General features: G+C 42.1%; 1 protein-coding gene across 1 annotated transcript; it reads right to left on the reverse strand.

The window, feature by feature from the left end:
- Positions 1-8630: 8630 nt before the first annotated feature.
- aasdhppt (aminoadipate-semialdehyde dehydrogenase-phosphopantetheinyl transferase) lies at positions 8631-21187 on the reverse strand. The gene is made up of 7 exons (XM_029773715.1): positions 20303-21187; positions 19465-19696; positions 18519-18640; positions 16035-16196; positions 9461-9529; positions 9144-9309; positions 8631-8987 (listed from the first exon to the last, which is right to left on the reverse strand). The coding sequence occupies exons 1-6, from the start codon at positions 20444-20446 to the stop codon at positions 9145-9147; spliced, it is 894 nt and encodes a 297-aa protein (XP_029629575.1). The 5' UTR covers positions 20447-21187; the 3' UTR covers positions 8631-8987; position 9144.
- Positions 21188-21202: the final 15 nt, after the last annotated feature.

Genomic DNA, 21202 nt, shown 5'->3' on the forward strand with positions numbered 1-21202 from the left:
GACTTACAGTAGTGAATCACTAAAACAATACAGAAATACACTACGGAAAAAGAAGGAAAAGCACGTCAGAAATCACCTCAATGTAATTGAAGAATCCATAGAATCTAACCACTTCTGGGAAAATTGGAACACACTAAACAAAAAACAACACAAAGAATTATTTATCCAAAATGGATAAACCACTTCTCCAATCTTTTTGGCTCTATAACAAAAACAAATAGGAAAAACATTTACATGATCAAATACAAATCTTAGAATCAACTATTAAAGACTACCAGAACTCACTGGATTCTCCAATTACATTGAATGAACTACAGGACAAAATACAAACCCTCCAACCCAAAAAGGCCTGTGGGGTTGATGCTATCCTAATTGAAATTATAAAATATACAGACCACAAATTCCAATTGGCTATACTTTAACATCATCCTTAGCTCTGGCATCTTCCCCAACATTTGGAACCAAGGACTGATCACCCCAATCCACAAAAGTGGAGACAAATTTGACCCCAATAACTACCATGGGATATGCGTCAACAGCAACTTTGGGAAAATCCTCTGCATCATCATTAACAGTGGCTTTTTACCAAATTACCGTACGACAGACCACGTATTCACCTTGCACACCCTAATTGACAAACAAACAAAACAAAACAAAGGCAAAGACTTCTCATGCTTTGTTGATTTCAAAAAAGCTTTTGAATCAATTTGGCATGAGGGTCTGCTAAACAAATTGATGGAAAGCGGTGTTGGTGAAAAACATTATAAAACCCATGTATGTACACAAACAACAAGTGTGCGGTTAAAATTGGCAAAAAAAACAGATTTCTTTCCACAGGGCCGAGGTGTGAGACAGGGATGCAGCTTTAACCCCACCCTCTTCAACTGTATATATCAACAAATTGGCAAGGGCACAAAAACAGTCTGCAGCACCTGGCCTCACCCTACTAGAATCTGAAGTCAAATGTCTACTGTTTGCTGATGATCTGGTGCTTGTCCCCAACCAAGGAGGGCCTACAGCAGCACCTAGATCTTCTGCACAGATTCTGTCAGACCTGGGCCCTTACAGTAAATCTCAGTAAGAACTAAATAATGGTGTTCCAAAAAAGGTCCAGTTGCCAGGACCACAAACACAAATTCCATCTAGACACCATTGCCCTAGAGCACATAAAAAACTATACATACCTCGGCCTAAACATCAGCGCCACAGGTAACTTCTACAAAACTGTGAACAATCTGAGAGAGAAGGCAAGAAGGGCTTCTATGCCATCAAAAGGAACATAACATTTCACATACCAATTAGGATCTGGCAAAAAAACACTTGAATCAGTTATATAGAATCCATTGCCCATTATGGTTGTGAGGTCTGGGCGCCGCTCACCAACAAAGATTTCACAAAATGGGACAAACACCAAATTGAGACTGCACGTAGAATTCTGCAAAAATATCCTTTGTGTACAATGTAAAAGACCAAATAATGCACGCAGAGCAGAATTAGGCCGATACCCGCTAATTATAAAAATCCAGAAAAGAGCCGTTTAAATTCTACAACCACCTAAAAATAAGCGATTCCCAAACCTTCCATAACAAAGCCATCACCTACATAGAGACAAACCTGGAGAAGAGTCCCCTAAGCAAGCTGGTCCTGGGGCTCTGTTCACAAACACAAACACACCCCACAGAGCTCCAGGACAGCAACACAATTAGACCCAACCAAATCATTAGAAAACAAAAATAAAATTACTTGACACATTTGAAAGAATTAACAAAACAAACTGAGCAAATTTGACACTAAAAAGAGAGTACACAGTTGCAGACTACCTGACCACTGTGACTGACCCAAAATGAAGGAAAGCTTTGACTATGGACAGACTCAGTGTGCATAGCCTTGCTATTGAGAAAGACCGCTGAAACTAGACCTGATTCTCAAGAGAAGACAGGCTATGTGCACACTGCCCATACATTTTTTTATTTCACCTTTATTTAACCAGGTAGGCTAGTTGAGAACAAGTTCTCATTTGCAACTGCGACCTGGCCAAGATAAAGGAAAGCAAATCGACACATACAACAACACAGAGTTACACATGGAATAAACAAAACATACAGTCAATAATACAGTAGAACAAAAGAAAACAAAAAGTCTATATACAGTGAGTGCAAATTAGTTAAGGCAATAAATAGGCCATGGTGGCGAAATAATTACAATATAGCAATTAAACACTGGAATGGTAGATGTGCAGAAGATGAATGTGCAAGTAGAGATACTGGGGTGAAAAGGAGTAAGATAAATACATAAATACAGTATGGGGATGAGGTAGGTACAGTGGGGGAAAAAAGTATTTGATCCCCTGCTGATTTTGTACGTTTGCCCACTGACAAAGAAAGGATCAGTCTATAATTTTAATGGTAGGTTTATTTGAACAATGAGAGACAGAATAACAACAAAAATATCCAGAAAAACGCATGTCAAAAATGTTATAAATTGATTTGCATTTTAATAACCTGTAGCCAGTGGGTTTGGCGACGAGTATGAAGCGAGGGCCAACCAACGAGAGCGTACAGGACGCAGTGGTGGGTAGCGTATGGGGCTTTGGTGACAAAACGTACTGTGATAGACTGCATCCAGTTTGTTGAGTAGAGTGTTGGAGGTTATTTTATAGATGACATCACCGAAGTCGAGGATCGGTAGGATGGTCAGTTTTACGAGGGTATGTTTGGCAGCATGAGTGAAGGATGCTTTGTTGCGATATAGGAAGCCGATTCTAGATTTAATTTTGGATTGGAGATGCTTAATGTGAGTCTGGAAGGAGAGTTTACAGTCTAACCAGACACCCAGGTATTTGGAGTTGTACACGTATTCTAAGTCAGAGCCGTACAGAGTAGTGATGCTGGACGGGTGAGCAGGTGCGGGCAGTGATCGATTGAATAGCATGCATTTAGTTTTACTTGCGTTTAAGAGCAGTTGGAGGCCACGGAAGTAGAGTTGTATGGCATTGAAGCTCGTCTGGAGGTTAGTTAACCTGTCTGGGCTAGGGGGCAGTATTTTCACAGCCGGATAAAAAACGTACCCGATTTAAACTGGTTACTACTCTTGCCCAGAAATGAGAATATGCATATTATTAGTAGATTTGGATAGAAAACACTCTGAAGTTTCTAAAACTGTTTGAATGGATTCTGTGAGTATAACAGAACTCATATGGCAGGTAAAAACCTGAGAAAATTCCAAGCAGGAAGTGGCCAGTCTGAGAATTTGTAGTTATTCTTTTGATTCTCTATCGAAACTACAGTATCTCTGGGGTTACGTAGCACTTTCTAAGGCTTCCATTGGCTCTCTAAAGCCTTCAGAAAGCGGATTGAGGCGTCTCCTGTCTCTGGGTAGAGTATAGTAGCTCAATTTCTCAGTGGTCTGCCTGGTGACAAAGAGATTGGATATGCGCGGTCACGAGACCACGCTGTTTTTTCTTTTCTTCTTTGAATGAATACACTATTGTCCGGTTGGAATATTATCGCTATTTTACGAGAAAAATACCATAAAAATTGATTTTAAACAGCGTTTGACATGCTTCTAAGTACGGTAATGGAACATTTTGAATTTTTTTGTCTCGAAATGCACTCGCGCGTTACCCTTCGGATAGTGACCTGAACGCACAAACAAAACGGAGGTATTTGGACATAACTATGGATTATTTGGAACAAAAACAACATTTCTTGTGGAAATAGCAGTCCTGGGAGTGCATTCTGATGAAGATCAGCAAAGGTAATACAATTTTTCTAATACTAAAACTGAGTTTAGTGTGCCCCGAAGTTGGCGGGTGTCAAAATAGCTAGCCGTGATGGCTGAGCTATGTACTCAGAATATTGCAAAATGTGCTTTCACCGAAAAGCTATTTTAAAATCTGACATAGCGATTGCATAAAGGAGTTCTGTATCTATAATTCTTAAAATAATAATGTATTTTGTCAACGTTTATGATGAGTAATTTAGTAAATTCACCGGAAGATTTCGGTGGGGATACATTTTCTGAACATCACACGCCAATGTAAAAAGCAGTTTTTTGATATAAATATGAACTTGATTGAACAAAACATGCATGTATTGTATAACATAATGTCCTAGGAGTGTCATCTGATGAAGATCATCAAAGGTTAGTGCTTCTTTTAGCTGTGTTTTGGGTTTCTGTGACATATATGCTTGCTTGGAAAATGGCTGTGTGATTATTTTAGGCTATGTACTCTCCTAACATAATCTAATGTTTTGCTTTTGCTGTAAAGCCTTTTTGAAATCGGACAATGTGGTTAGATTAACGAGAGTCTTATCTTTAAAATCGAGTAAAATAGTCGTATGTTTGAAAAATTGAAATTATTGCATTTTTGAGGTTTTTGTATTTCGCGCCATGCTGTTCCACTGGCTGTTGAATAGAGTGAGACGGTGACGTCCCACCTAGCCCATAGAGGTTAACTTCTACGGGCTAGGTGGGATGTGACCGTCCCACCTGCGGGACACACTATTCAACAGTGAAATAGCATGGCGCGAAATACAAAACAGCAAAAATTTCATAATTTCATTTTCTCAAACAATCAAATATTTTACACCAAACTTCTCGTTAATCTAACCACATTGTCCCGATTTCAAAAAGGCTTTACGGCGAAAGCATAAAATTAGATTATGTTAGGACATAAACTTCACAAGAAAAACCACACAGCCATTTTCCAATCAAGGACATGCATCACAAAAACCAAAAATACAGCTAAAATATTCATTAACCTTTGATGATCTTCATCAGATGGCACTCATAGGACTCAATGTTACACAATACATGTATGTTTTGCTCGATAAAGTTTATATTTATATCCAAAAACCCCCTTTTACATTGGCGCGTGATGTTCAGAAAATTTTTGCCTCCAAAACTGCCGGTGAATTAGCACAACAATTTACAAAAATAGTCATCATAAACGTTGATAAAATATTAAACTGTTAGTCAAAGAATTATAGATAAACATCTCCTTATTGCAAACGCTTTGACAGATTTAAAAAAAGCTTCACAGGGAAAGCACACTTTGCAATAATCTGAGTACGGCGCTCAGAAAAGTACATCAGGCAATACAGATACCCGCCATTTTGGAATCTGACGAAGAATAGCAAAGGTAATCCAATTTTTCTTATAGTAAATCTGAGTTTGGTGAGTGCCAAACTTGGTGGGTGTCAAAATAGGTAGCCATGATGGCCGGGCTATCTACTCAGAATATTGCAAAATGTGCTTTCACCGAAAAGCTATTTTAAAATCTGACGTAGCGATTGCATAAAGGAGTTCTGTATCTATAATTCTTAAAATAATTGTTATATTTTTTGTGAACGTTTATCGTGAGTAATTTAGTAAATTCACCGGAAGTTTCGGTGGGTATGCTAGTTCTGAACGTCACATGCTAATGTAAAAAGCTGGTTTTTGATATAAATATGAACTTGATTGAACAAAACATGCATGTATTGTATAACATAATGTCCTAGGAGTGTCATCTGATGAAGATCATCAAAGGTTAGTGCTGCGTTTAGCTGTGGTTTTGATTTTTGTGACATTATATGCTAGCTTGAAAAATGGGTGTGTGATTATTTCTGGCTGGATACTCTCCTGACATAATCTAATGTTTTGCTTTCGTTGGAAAGCCTTTTTGAAATCGGACAATGTGGTTAGATAAAGGAGAGTCTTGTCTTTAAAATGGTGTAAAATAGTCATATGTTTGAAAAATTGAAGTTTTGGGATTTTTGAGGAGTTTGTAATTCGCGCCACACCCTATCATTGGATATTGGAGCGGTGTTCCGCTAGCGGAACATCTAGATGTAAGAGGTTAACTTGGCTTTCGAAGACCTTAGAAAGAAAGGGTAGGATAGATTTAGGTCTGTAGCAGTTTGGGTGTCACCCCCTTTGAAGAGGGGGATGACCGCGGCAGCTTTCCAATCTTTGGGAATCTCAGACGATACGAAAGAGAGGTTGAACAGGCTAGTAATAGGAGTTGCAACAATTTTGGCAGATAATTTTAGAAAGAGAGGGTCCAGATTGTCTAGTCCGGCTGATTTGTATGGGTCCAGATTTTGCCGCTCTTTCAGAACATCAGCTATCTGGATTTGGGTGAAGGAGAAATGGTGGGGGCTTTGGCGGGTTTCTGTGGAGGGTGCCGGGCAGTTGACCGGGGTAGTGGTAGCCAGGTGGAAAGCATGGCCAGCCGTAGAGAAATGCTTATTGAAATTCTCAATTATAGTGGATTTATCGGGGGTAACAGTGTTTCCTAGCCTCAGAGCAGTGGGCAGCTGGGAGGAGGTGCTCTTATTCTCCATGGACTTTACAGTGTCCCAGAACTTTTTTGAGTTAGTACTACAGGATGCAAATTTCTGTTTGAAAAAGCTAGCCTTAGCTTTTCTAACTGCCTGTGTATATTTGTTCCTAACTTCCCTGAAAAGTTGCATATCACGGTGGCTATTGGATGCTAATGCAGAACGCCACAGGATGATGAGGTGGAAACTGAGCTGCACTTCCTAACCTCATGCCAAATGTATGACCATATTAGAGACACATATTTCCCTCAGAGTACACAGACACACAAAGAATTCTAAAACAAATCCAATTTTGATAAAAATTGTTTTTCACTTTTGTTTATTTTCTATTTCACTTCCTTTGGCAAATATATGTTTCCCATGCCAATAAAGCCCTTTGAATTGAGAGAGAGGGAGAGACAATTTTTAGGGCCTTCTACAGCTGCACCATCGAGAGCATGCTGATGGGTTGCATCACAGTCTGGTATTGCAACTGATCGGCCTCCGACCACAAGGCACGACAGAGGCTAGTGCGTACAGCCCAGTACGTCACTGGGGTCAAGCTTCCTGCCATCCAGAACCTCTATACCAGGCGGTGTCAGAGGAAGGCCCTAAAAATGGTCAAATACTCCAGCCACCCAAGTCATAGACTGTTTTCTCTGCTACCGCACGGCAAGCGGTACCGAAAGGCAAAGTCTAGGTCCAAAAGGCTTCTTAACAGCTTCTACCCCCAAGCCATAAGACTCCTGAACCATCAAATGGCTACGCAGACTATTTGCATTGCTCCCACTTTTTTATGCTACTGCTACTCTGTTATTATCTATGCATAGTCACTTTAACAACTCTACCTACATGTACATATTACCACAATTACATCGACTAACCGGTACCCCCTGTATATAGCCTCGCTATTGTTATTTTACTGCTACTCTTTAATTATTTGTTACTTTTATTTCTTTTTTTTGTTGTTCTCTTAAAACTGCATTGTTGGTTCATGGCTTGTAAGTAAGCATTTCACTGTAACATCTACACCTATTGTATTCGGCGCATGTGACAAATACACTTTGATTTGAAAGAGAGAAAAATGTGTGACCTGTTGCCATAAGAAAAGGGCAACCAGTGAAGAACAAACACCATTGTAAATACAACCCATATTTATGTTGATTTATTTTCCCGTTTGTACTTTCACTATTTGCACATAATGACATTTGTAATGTCTTTATTCTTTTGGAACTTTTGTGAGTGTAATGTTTACTGTTAATTTGTATTGTTTATTTCTCTTATGTTTATTATCTAGGTCACTTGCTTTGGCAATGTAAACATATGTTTCCCATGCCAATAAAGCCCCTTAAATTGAAGTCCGCCTGCTCTGTTAAAAGCCCTGCCGTCTTCCAAACACAAGCTCCTATTGGCCCACTAAATGTCTCTGACCAAAATAGACGCACAGCCAGATGGAGAGAGAGAGTAAGGGAGAGAGATAGAGAGGGTGAGGCATGGGGAAAAAGAGGAAAGATGAGAGGGATAGCAGGGAAGAGAAGTGGGAGAGCTATAAAGAGTACGCATCACACATGCTCAAAGCCAGTGGACGTGAAGCTGGCTGATAGAATGCCTAGTGTTGGAAAAGCATTCCAGGTGAAGCTGGCTGATAGAATGCCGAGTGTTGGAAAAGCATTCCAGGTGAAGCTGGCTGATAGAATGCCTAGTGTCGGAAAAGCATTCCAGGTGAAGCTGGCTGATAGAATGCCTAGTGTCGGGAAAAGCATTCCAGGTGAAGCTGGCTGATAGAATGCCTAGTGTTGGAAAAGCATTCCAGGTGAAGCTGGCTGATAGAATGCCTAGTGTTGGAAAAGCATTCCAGGTGAAGCTGGCTGATAGAATGCCTAGTGTTAGAAAAGCTTCCAGGTGAAGCTGGCTGATAGAATGCCAAGAGGATGCAAAGCTGTCATCGAGGCAAAGGGTGGCTACTTTGAAGAATCTCAAATATATTTTGATTTGTTTAACACTTTTTTTGGTTACTACATTATTCCATGTGTTATTATTTCATAGTTTTGATATCTTCATTATTATTCTACAATGTAGAAAATATTAAAAACAAAGAAAAACCCTGGAATGAGTAGGTGTGTCCAAAATTAAGTGGTCCTGTATATTTTTGTACTGTATACATGCCATTTAGCAGACGTTTTATCCAAAGCGACTTTACATATTGGTGGCCCTGAGAATCGAACCCACAACCCTGGCGGTGAAAGCACCATTCTCAACCAACTGAGTCATACAGGGTCACTAAAATGAACATGAATGAATATGAAATGTCAACAAAGCCTATGATAAGCCATACAAACCTTTAATCACACTACAGGAAGGTTGGTCAACAACACTGTAGTAATGACAGATGACCACAATCAATTCAGGTGATTGCAACCTACAAAATCAATACACCCCCCACACACACCTTAAATAGTATTACTGTGGTTGCTTTATTATCATCCAATAACATGATTAAGAGCAATTTGCAGTCATGGAACCCTTTTCATCACTGGCATTTGATTAACACATTGACTCTGGGTGGGTCTGAGGACCAACATTATTTCAATGCTTAAGCCTGATTTGTTGTCAGAGTGGCCAGCTCCTCCAGATGCCTCAGTCACACCAACCCTGCTGTTTACCGACTGTTCCTGTACGGTCCTGCATGGAGATCAACAGGAGTGACATCACCTGTCTGCCCTTTGACCACTCCACCTCACTCGTACAATTTTTTATCCACAGTCAGGTACACGTCGCCACTAACCACAGATCTAGGATCAGATTACTCTACCCACAGTCCTACCCTAACCTGTCTACCTCATACTGTAGCTGTGAGTCTCTGTCTTTCCGGGGCTTCAGCCTTTTTCTGGAAGTTCTCCCAGTAGGCGGAGTCTTCTTCAAAGAGGGGTGTGGCCATGCTGATGAGGTCACTGAAGGAGAGGAAGGTGAAGGAGGGTGGAGGATAGGTGAGGGCAGGGGCAGGCTGAGGAAAAAGTAGGAGAGGTTAGAAATCTACTTCATTGTGCTGAAAATAAAAACACACACACAGGCTCACTTATATTCCCTCCCTCCCTCCCTCTCTCACACACACACACACACACACACACACACACACACACACACCTATGACTCACCACAGATCTGACTGTATGCCTGGGTCCCAGTGCCACAGCAACATGGTGGTCCTTACCCAATACAGTCTCCTGAAGGAGGACAGGAGCAGTTAAAGAAACACACACGTTTACATGAAATACACACAACATACAAACAGAATGAGGTTATAGGTGTTGACTTATATGAGTGGTTAAGGTGACAAATAGCTCTCGTTTACTGAAAGGATCACGCATGCAGCCGGCCACACACACACACACACACACACCTCTCCCCGTTCTAACACATCAGTGTCCTAATACTGGCTGTTCATCATCCCGGTTTCCCTCTCTCTTTCATTCCACACAGTTGGCCCTAATCATAGGCCCATTCGGGGGAGTTGTGTACATCCCAGACAAGCAATCTCCATCTCACTGCCTGGCTTTCCAGGAGTAATGGACGCCTCGCCCCGGGGAGACAGAGGGGAGAGGAGATTGAAAGGAGAAAATAGCCTCACTCCTTTACTTTTTAAAGGGAGGGAGGTTACAGATGTAGGATCTAACATTTAATCACCCTGTAGCATGAGAACTTTCCTGCAATGTAGGACATTTAAAATATGTAGTGCATTTGTGGCTTATAAAGACTTCTGAAGTTTGTAATTTGCACTTAGAAATTTTAGACTTTAAATTTTCCCTTTCGAAAAATGTATCAACCACTGCTAAAATGTCCATTAATTATAATCCACATTTCCTGTTGCTGCAGGATTATTTTCTTGCAGGAGCAAACTGGATCAAATTAAGATCCTCCATCTGTATCTCATGTTCTTTATAGAAGGATGACTCCCTGCAACATCTGTTTGCGATACTACAAAGAAGTTACTGAAAACAAATACTTTTTCTCCCCCAGACATCATTGTCAACAAAACAAAAACAATAACGGTTGTGGGGCAGACAGGGGTGCTGTTTCCCCTACTGCGGATTCAATCTGATTCTAACTGTCTGGATAAGACTGCAATCATTGTGACAGTGTGTGTGTACAGTCATGGCCAAAAGTTTTTAGAATGACACAAATATTAATTTTCACAAAATCTGCTGCCTCAGTTTGAATGATGGCAATTTGCATATACTCCAGAATGTTATGAAGAGTGATCAGATGAATTGCAATTAATTGCAAAGTCCCTCTTTGCCATGAAAATGAACTGAATCTCAAAAAAGCCATTCCACTGCATTTCAGACCTGCCACAAAAGGACCAGCTGAAATCATGTCAGTGATTCTCTCGTTAACACAGGTGTGAGTGTTGACGAGGACAAGGCTGGAGATCACTCTGTCATGCTGATTGAGTTCGAATAACAGACTGGAAGCTTCAAAAGGAGGGTGGTGCTTCGAATCATTGTTCTTCCTCTGTCGACCATGTTACCTGCAAGGAAACACGTGCCATCATCATTGCTTTGCACAAAAAGGGCTTCGCAGGAAAGGATATTGCTGCTAGTAAGATTGCACCTAAATCAACCATTTATCGGATCATCAAGAACTTCAGGGAGAGTGGTTCAGATGTTGTGAAGAAGGCTTCAGGGCGCCCAAGAAAGTCCAGCATGCGCCAGGACCGTCTCCTAAAGTTGATTCAGCTGCGGGATCGGGGCACCACCAGTACAGAGCTTGCTCAGGAATGGCAGGTGTGAGTGCATCTGCACGCACAGTGAGGCGAAGACTTTTGGAGGATGGCCTGGTGTCAAGAAGGGCAACAAAGAAGCCCCTTCTCTCCAGGAAAAACATCAGGGACAGACTGATATTCTGCAAAAGGTACAGGGATTGGACTGCTGAGGACTGGGGTAAAGTCATTTTCTCTGATGAATCCCCTTTCCAATTGTTTGGGGCATCTGGAAAAAAGCTTGTCCGGAGAAGACAAGGTGAGCACTACCATCAGTACTGTGTCATGCCAACAGTAAAGCATCCTGAGACCATTCATGTGTGGGGTTGCTTCTCAGCCAAGGGAGTGGGCTCACTCACAATTTTGCCTAAGAACAGCCATGAATAAAGAATGGTACCAACACATCCTCAGAGAGCAACTTCTCCCAACCATCCAGGAACAGTTTGGTGACGAACAATGCCTTTTCCAGCATGATGGAGCACCTTGCCATAAGGCAAAAGTGATAACTAAGTGGCTCTGGGAACAAAACATCGATATTTTGGGTCCATGGCCAAGAAACTCCCCAGACCTTAATCCCATTGAGAACTTGTGGTCAATCCTCAAGATTTCAAAGCAGCAAACTTTGTGAAAATTAATATTTTTGTCATTCTCAAAACTTTTGGCCACGACTGTACATGTATGAGTTGTAAAGAACCCTGTGTGTGTTTCTGTGTACATGAGTCTTCTTGTTAATTCCCTCACTACCAAATGTCATGATCTCATTACAATACAGTGGGGTCGTGACATTACACAGGGTCACCAGGAAGTGGAAAGACCTTGGCTGCCACCTCATTAAGCCAGCCAATCAATACGCAGCGCTCAGAGGACACCAGGTCAGCACTGCTGCTTGCCTCCTCTGTATGTTAATTGAGTGTGTGTGTGTGTGTAAACAATACATACAAACAGTACCAGTCAAAAGTTTGGACACACCTACTCATTCAATGGTTTTTCTTTATTTTTACTAATTTCTACATTGTAGAATAAAAATGAAGACATAAAAACTATGAAACACATATGGAATCATGTAATCAAAATTTAAAATATATTTTAATATTTGAAATTCTTCAAAGTAGCCATCCTTTGCCTTGACGACAGCTTTGCAAACTGTTTGCGTTCTCTCCACCAGCTTCACCTGGAATTCTTTTCCAACAGTCTTGAAGGAGTTCCCACATTTGCTGAGCACTTGTTGGCTGCTTTTCCTTCAGTCTGCGGACCAACTCATCCAAAACCATCTCAATTTGGTTGAGGTCGGGTGATTGTAGAGGCCAGGTCATCTGATGCAGCACTCCACTCTCCTTCTTGGTCAAATAGCCCTTACACAGCCTGAAGGTGTGTTGGGTCATTGTCCTGTTGAAAAACAAATGTATGGCCCCACTAAGTGCAATCCAGATGGGATGGCGTATCGCTGCAGCCATGCTGGTTAAGTGTGCCTTGAATTCTAAATAAAAGCGCTGTCAGTGTCACCAGCAAAGCACCCCAACACCCTCACACCTCTTTCTCCATGCTTCACAGTGGGAACCACACACGCGGAGATCATCCATTCACCTACTCTTCATCTTACAAAGACACGGCAGTTAGAACCAAAAATCTCAAATTTGGACTCTTAAGACCAAAGGACAGATTTCTACCGGGTCTAATGTCAATTGCTCGTGTTTCTTGGCCCAAGCAAGTTTCTTCTTCTTATTGTCCTTTAGTGGTGGTTTCTTTGTAGCAATTTGACCATGAAGGCCTGATTCACACGGCCTCCTCTGATCAGTTGATGTTGAGATGTGTGTAACTTGAACTCTGTGAAGCATTAATTTGGGCTGCAGTTAACTCTAATGAACTTATCCTCTGCAGCAGAGGTAACTCTGGGTCTTCCTTTCCTGTGGCGGTCCTCATGAGAGCCAGTTTCATCACAGCGCTTGATGGTTTTTGCGACTGTACTTGAAACTTCCAGGTTGACTAACCTTCATGTCTTAAAGTAATGATGGACTGTCATTGCTCTTTGCTTATTTGAGCTGTTCCTGCCATAACATGGACTTGGTCTTTTACCAAATAGGGCCATCTTCTGTATACCAGTCACAACACAAATGATTGACTCAAACGCATTAAGGAAAAAAATTCCACAAATTAACTTTTAACGAGGCACACCTGTTAATTGAAATGCATTCCAGGTGACTACCTAGTTAAGAGGATGCCAAGAGTGTGCAAAGCAGTCAAAGGGCAAAGGGTAGATAACTTGAAGAATTTCTAATATGTTTTGATTTGTTTAACACTTTTTTGGTTACTACATGATTCAATGTGTGTTATTTCATAGTTGAGGCTCTTCACTATTATTCTACAATGTTAGAAAATAGTAAAAATAAAGAAAAACCCTGGAATGAGTAGGTGTGCCCAAACCTTTGACTGGTAATGTATGTATGTATGTATGTATGTATGTATGTATGTATGTATGTATGTATGTATGTATGTATCTTAACAGGTGGTGCTGTGATGCTGAATGTGTGTGTGTGTGAGAAGTGTTTCTGCAGAGTTTTCAGCCTATCTAGAAGAAACATTAATTCTGCAGACCTTATCAGATGTGAAGTCTAGCATCCTAGTTGTTTCTCATTACTCTGATCAATATGGCAGAGAGAGAGGAGGGGGGAGACAAGGACATGATCTCTTCTCTTGCTCACTCAGGCAAAAGGTGTGTGTGTGTGTGTGTGTGTGCACTTGACCCAGCCAACAGCGAAAGGTCCAAACGTGATGATTTTAATCCCTTGGTTCCAGTACTGAAACCTCGTCGCTCCAGTACTGAAACCTCATCTCCCCGGTGCTCCAGTACTGAAACCTCGTCGCTCCAGTACTGAAGCCTCGTCTCTCCGGTGCTCCAGTACTGAAGCGTCGTCTCTCCGGTGCTCCAGTACTGAAGCCTCGTCTCTCCGGTGCTCCAGTACTGAAGCCTCGTCTCTCCGGTGCTCCAGTACTGAAACCTCGTCTCTCTGGTGCTCCCAAAATTAGGCAGTTAGTTTTCTCCCAGTCCTCCCTAGCTCCCTCACTGCCTCCGTCCATCCTTCCCTCCCGCTTCCATTTAGAAAACATCTCTGCAGCAGATCTACAGCACAGCTGTACTGTCCCTGAGCTGGCGATCAATACTGTAGGTATGTTGCTATTCTCTGGTGGCAGAAGTGTCACAACAGAAACACCATTAACCTGACAAACCAGTCCAGAGAGGACAGAGCGGATTCTGTGATGGACCATTCATTATTTTCAGCTTTAAAGGAGAGATCCAACTAACCCAATAGGTTTCCACAATACTGCTTTCTCCTGACATACAGTATTTCTTCAGACTAGTGTGGATGAAAGGAGGGAGATGAGGAAAGGAGACTAAATAAAGAGGTCACTTTTTACAACTCTAAAGCCTTGGTGTGAGAGGTACTGAGAGCATCCTGGTTAAAGGTCCCCAGCATTTCCTAGAAAAGTACTTCACAAATTCTTTCAAGGTTACATTGTTGAAGAATTCAAAGAAAACGAGACAGAGAGAGGGCCAGAGTACATGTTTGTGCGTATGCTAAGATAGCAATCATAAAGAGATAGCCGCTAACAAGACATTGCTAATCTGTCGTTAGTGGCTCTGAAATGCAGTAAGGATAGCAATAGCTTTAGTGGGTAACGTTAAAGCTAACTGATTAAATTGGAGCAGGGTCGAATTAGTTTTAGTGGGTAACAAAGCTAACTGATTCAATTGGAGCAGGGTAGCATTAGTTTTAGTGGGTAACGTTAAAGCTAACTGATTAAATTGGAGCAGGGTAGCATTAGTTTTAGTGGGTAACGTTAAAGCTAACTGGTTAAATTGAAGCAGGGTAGAATTAGTTTTAGTGGGTAACGTTAAAGCTAACTGGTTAAATTGAAGCAGGGTAGCATTATTTTTAGTGGGTAACGTTAAAGCTAACTGATTAAATTTAAATGGGATACAGTGAGCTACAGCTGCTAAAGAGGCCCTGCTAAGCTGCTGTTAGTGGAATTGGAACGGCATTTGAGCTGCTGCCAAAAAGATTACTATAAACCACCTGCTGCTTAGCGTGTCTGTAATACATCAACCCACTATCACAAATTACAGTGAAATAGACGTATGCGAAATTCGTGACACATTTTACAAATGTTCATGTTCACCACACAATTTTATATACAGTGCAGTTCAATCACTGATGAAGGCAGTAGGTTATTTAAGACAGAATCAAGCGGGGAGGATGGGTGAGCGTATAACCCAAAGGTCAAGCAACCCAAAAGTTGCGTGTTTGAATCAAATGATGGCCAACTTTAGCAACAACTTGCTACTTTTTAACTTCTTAGCTAGCATGTTAGCTAACCCTACCCCTCATACATAACCTTAACCCCTAACTTAGCTAACATTAGCCACAACAAGAAAATAGTGTCCATTTCGCAACAATCTGTGACAGTGTGTTGGACACACAGAAACAGGCGGGAGATGGTTGGACACACAGAAACAGGCGGGAGATGGTTGGACACACAGAAACAGGCGGGAGATGGTTGGACACACAGAAACAAGCGGGAGATGGTTGGACACACAGAAACAGGCGGGAGATGGTTGGACACACAGAAACAGGCGGGAGATGGTTGGACACACAGAAACAGGCGGGAGATGGTTGGACACACAGAAACAGGCGGGAGATGGTTGGACACACAGAAACAGGCGGGAGATGGTTGGACACACAGAAACAGGCGGGAGATGGTTGGACACACAGAAACAGGCGGGAGATGGTTGGACACACAGAAACAGGCGGGAGATGGTTGGACACACAGAAACAGGCGGGAGATGGTTGGACACACAGAAACAGGCGGGAGATGGTTGGACACACAGAAACAGGCGGGAGATGGTTGGACACACTTGAACTTTCTTTACTCTTCCTGCTCCTTTCTCCTTCCCTCCACTGGACCCTACTCACCTCGAAGGTCCAGACCTCCTCTTCTTCCTCGTCCAGGTGCATTGTGGTCCGGCGACACACCTTTCCCTCTGCAATTGGCTCAGGTGACAGGTGAAACTCTGCCCTCTGTAGATTAAAGGCCAGCCCTGTGCCAATCGCCTTTATGAAACTTTCCTTCAACACCTTGACGAACAGGAAAGATAACCAGAGCCACACAAATATCAGATGAAGAGTAATGTAAAAAGAATACAGTTAAAGTGCTCTTATTGTGCAAGAGCCCTGAATGCTGATTGGCTGACAGCCGTGGTATACCACGGGTATGACAAAACATTTTTACTGCTCAAATGTCCGTTAGTAACCACTTTATAATAGCAATAAGGCACCTCGGGGGTTTGTGGTATATTGCCAATATACCACGGCTAAGGGCTGTGTCCAGGCACCTTTATTTAACTAGGCTAGTCAGTTAAGAACAAATTCTTATTTTCAATGACGGCCTAAGAACAGTGGGTTAACTGCCTTGTTCAGGAGTAGAACGACAGATTTTAACCTTATCGAATCCCCGAGATGACCTTGCAACCTTTCGGTTACTAGTCCAACGCTCTAACCACTAGGCTACCTGCCGCCCCATAAACAGTCCTTAGCCAAGGTATATTGGCCATATACCACACATTCTCGGGCCTTATTGCTTAATTTTATAATGCCTTCAGAAAGTACTCACACCCCTTGACTTTTTCCAAAAATGTTTGCGTTAAAGCCTGAATATAACTGGATTAAATTGAGATTGTGTCACTGGCCTACACACAATAACCCATAATGTCAAAGTGGAATTATGTTTTAAAATAATAAATGAAAAGCTTTAAATGTCAAGTCAATAAGTATTCAAACCGTTTGTTATGGCAAACCTAAATAAGTTCAGGGGTACAAAATTTGCTTAACAAGTCACATAAGTCTACTCACTATGAATTTCAAACACTGATTCAACCACAAAGACCAGGGAGGTTTCCCAATGACTCGCAAAGAAGGGCACCTATTGGTAATGGGTAAACAAAACAAAAAAGGAGACACTGAATATCCCTTTGAGCATGGTGAAGTTATTAATTACACTTTGGATGGTGTATCAATACACCCAGTCATTAAAAAGATACAGGCAACCTTCCTAACTCAGTTGCCGAAGAGGAAGGAAACCGCTCAGGGATTTCATTATGAGGCCAACGGTGACTAAAACAGTTTGAGTTTAATGGCTGTTATAGGAGAAAACTGAAGATGGCTCAACAACATTGGAGTTACTCCACAATACTAACCTAATTGACAAAGTGAAAAGATGAAAGCCTGTACAGAATGAATAAAAATTCACTAAAGTAAAACTGCGTAAAATGTGGCAAAGAAATTAACTTCACGTCCTGAATTCAAAGCATTATGTTTGGGGCAAATCCAACAACACATCAATGAGTAGCACTCTTCATATTTTCAAGCATAGTGGTGGCCGCATCATGTTATGAGTATGTTGGATAAAAATAAAATGTAATAGAGCTAAGCACAGGCAACATCCTATAGGAAAATCTGGTTGTCTGCTTTCCAATAGACACTGGGAGACAAATTCACCTTTCAGCAGGACAAAAACCTAAAACAAGGCTAAATGTACACTGAAGTTGCTCACCAAGACGATACTGAATGTTCCTAGTTGGCCTAGTTACAGTTGTGACTTAAATCTGCTTGAAAATCTATGGCAAGACCTGAAAATGGCTGTCTACCAATGATCAACAACCAACTTGACAGAGCTTGAAAAATCCAGGTGTGCAAAGCTCTTTGAGACTTACCCAGAAAGACACAAAAGGGGATTCTAACTTGTATTGACTCAGGGTGTGAATACTTATGTAAATGAGATATTTTTGTATTTCATTTTCAATAAATATGCTAACATTTCTAAAAACATGTTTTCACTTTTTCATTATATGGGTGGGGGGGTACTGTGTGTAGATGTGTGAGGGGAAAAAAACGATTTAATCCACTTTGAATTCAGGCTGTAACACAAAATGTGTAATAAGTCAAGGGGTGTGAATACTTTCTGAAGGCACTGCCTGTACACAATAATCATTTTAAATGGCGAACAACCATTGGTGTACCCATAAGGCAATCACAATCACCAAAATCATCACAGGTTGAACACTTTCCCTGTCCCAGGCATTGACGCAGGGTTCTGTGTGTGATGATCATGGTGTGTGTGGATGTGTCTCTGAAGTCAAACAAACCTTGTTACACGAGGGCAAGCCACAGTAACACAATTACAAGGCAAGTCACTATGGCAACGGGAAAGCATTAAGATTAGTCAACGGCAATGATGTCAGTACTTAATGTCCTTGTGCCGCTCTCTCAATCTGACAACTTCTCGACTGAGCAGCTCAATTAATGGGGGGGGGGGGGGGCCCTGCATGTAATGTATATGACTCAGTGTGCAAGTCTAGCGTGCGTATTGTATATCACCATGGACGTGAGAGTGATGGTTACCCAGTGTCTGTAGAACATGGTCAGTTGCTCCCATTCCGACCCTGCTCTGCGGATAACACTCCACTCATAATCAGTAAACTGCCTCGTCATGATACGGAAAAACTCTGGCACAGAACTGCTACCTGGAGACAGAGGGAGGGAGGGAAAGAGAGGGGGGGTGCAGGGAAAACATTTTTTAATAATAAAATAAACACAAACCTATGGGTTTGAGCTCTGACAATAAGGAAACAGTTGAGGAAGAAGAGGTTGAAAATGGAGAGAAAAGCAACACACTCTCCTACTTTGTTTGGGATCATCACTTTCTCTCCTCCAACCATCTTTAAACATAGATGGAATGGGAATCGGCAGGAGATCGCTGTGATAGAGCACTGCCAAATCACTCTCAGGGAATATGAAAGACAACAGTGGCATCGTGTGGTAAAGAAAGGAACTGCAGCAAACTTCCTTTAGATAACTTTGTAAAATGGATTTAGGGATTTGTGAATGACAGCCCATCTATAAGGTTTAATAAAGGGCCTAGCTAGTTATTCTCCCTGGGGGGCAATGTGGAAGATAAGTATGTGCTTTAAGGTATCGCTATCCTTAGGGAATGAGGCTACGTAGAACGTTCAACCCTTTCAGATGAAGAGGTCTAGGCCTATTTAAAGAGGGATTTGGGAGATGGTCTGGGTGAGTGACAGGACTGGGTTAGCAGATTAGCATCCTGAAGGCTTGGAGAGGAGGACGCCAAATGAGATGTGGTGAGAAGGGTGAAAGAGAGAGACTCAGGCAGGGGAGTTAGACAGGATTGAAGGGTTACTTCTCTCTCACACAAAACAGGAGAGAGAGAGAGAAGGGTTCAGGATGTAGTAAGACAGTTTACTGCCAGAGTGAGCTCTTCTCAAGGCTGCTTATTTAATCAAACTGACACATCAAAGCACTAAAGAATGTGCAGACACACACACACCTGGCATGGTGGTCTTCATCACGTCCACCCCGACCTGCAGCCCCTGCTCTGCAGCCAGCACAGCGTAGTCACCCTGGTGGGAGATGTTAAAACTCCAGCCCACGGATTCAGGGCTGGAGCAGGCTGGGTTGGCCAGGTAGGGCTTTCCTCTGGGAGAACGCTCCAAGCGGATATCAGCCCAGGGAACACCCATCCTGTCACACACCAACCTCCTCAACAATAACCTGCCAGCCTGGAAGAGCAGGGGAAAAGGAGAGCATCAATAAGGGTGCTGCCTCTCCTCTCTCCAGTGAACAGTAACTCTGAAGCATCATCTTCTTCTGTGGATTGTTTTGGCGGTTGGCAACCAACTTTAAGCTGCATTACCGCCACCAACTGGACTGGAGTGTGGACCAGAGACAGGGGAAGGTCTAAATCCTACCCAATATTCTCATCTCCCTAAGGAAACAAATTAAATAATTAAATACTAGATGTCCAGATTTCCTCAGTAGTTCACTTAATCTTTTCTCTTCAACCCCATTACTCCTCAAATCTAGTAACAAATCGCTCCGTTTCCCTCCCATATTTAATGGCACTGAAACAGAACATGCTCCACTACCTCCTGACAATGATCACACCTCCCAGTTGGCTGTTTCCCACCAATTCAACGTACTTTTGAGCCTTATGTCCCAGTCTCAGCCTTACCTGACATGGTTAACCAAGGCCTAATAATTAGCATAATCAGGTGTGTATCTGCTGGGAAGTGACAAAAACCTAGAACGTGGAAATTGCTATTTGATCATCAAGGGAGAACATGGCACAGTGATTACTTTCTATCAGAATAACACAGTCAACGCACCATGGCTGATTTGGCATCTTTGGCAAACATGAACTGTCCGATTCGCTCTTTCTCTTCGCGCTGCACACACCGGGCCGCCAACAGCCACTCGGACCGGGTCGGCGTCCACGAGCCACACCGGAACGCCCAGCGGACGCCTACCATAACGGCCCGTTTCAGAGCTAAGAACGGGTAGACCGACGTTCCGCTTTAAGCTAACGTTACCTCTCGTATTGCAGCTGGATAACACTGACCGCTTTTGTGGATTAGCTAGCTAACTGTTAGCTGTGAGGTAAGTGTGTCGGTATTTTAGGCACTACAAATGCCGCAAACAAAAAAACATAGCTAGTAACGCATGAGAACTTGCTAAGTGTCACCTCCTGAACTATGGTGTTTGCTTCTCTTCAAGAACATGCTATAGCTATAACACGGCGGAAAACCCGCTTTAAGAACATGCTATAGCTATAACACGGCGGAAAACCCGCTTTAAGAACATGCTATAGCTATAACAACACGACGGAAAACCCGCTTTAAGAACATGCTATAGCTATAACAACACGACGGAAAACCCGCTTTAAGAACATGCTATAGCTATAACAACACGACGGAAAACCCGCTTTAAGAACATGCTATAGCTATAACAACACGACAGAAAACCCGCTTTAAGAACATGCTATAACAACACGACAGAAAACCCGCTTTAAGAACATGCTATAGCTATAACAACACGACAGAAAACCCGCTTTAAGAACATGCTATAACAACACGACAGAAAACCCGCTTTAAGAACATGCTATAGCTATAACAACACGACAGAAAACCCGCTTTAAGAACATGCTATAGCTATAACAACACGACAGAAAACCCGCTTTAAGAACATGCTATAGCTATAACAACACAGCGGCCGACCTACACCCGGAA

Source organism: Salmo trutta, chromosome 13 (genome assembly GCF_901001165.1).
Source record: "Salmo trutta chromosome 13, fSalTru1.1, whole genome shotgun sequence".
Lineage (NCBI taxonomy): Eukaryota > Metazoa > Chordata > Actinopteri > Salmoniformes > Salmonidae > Salmo > Salmo trutta.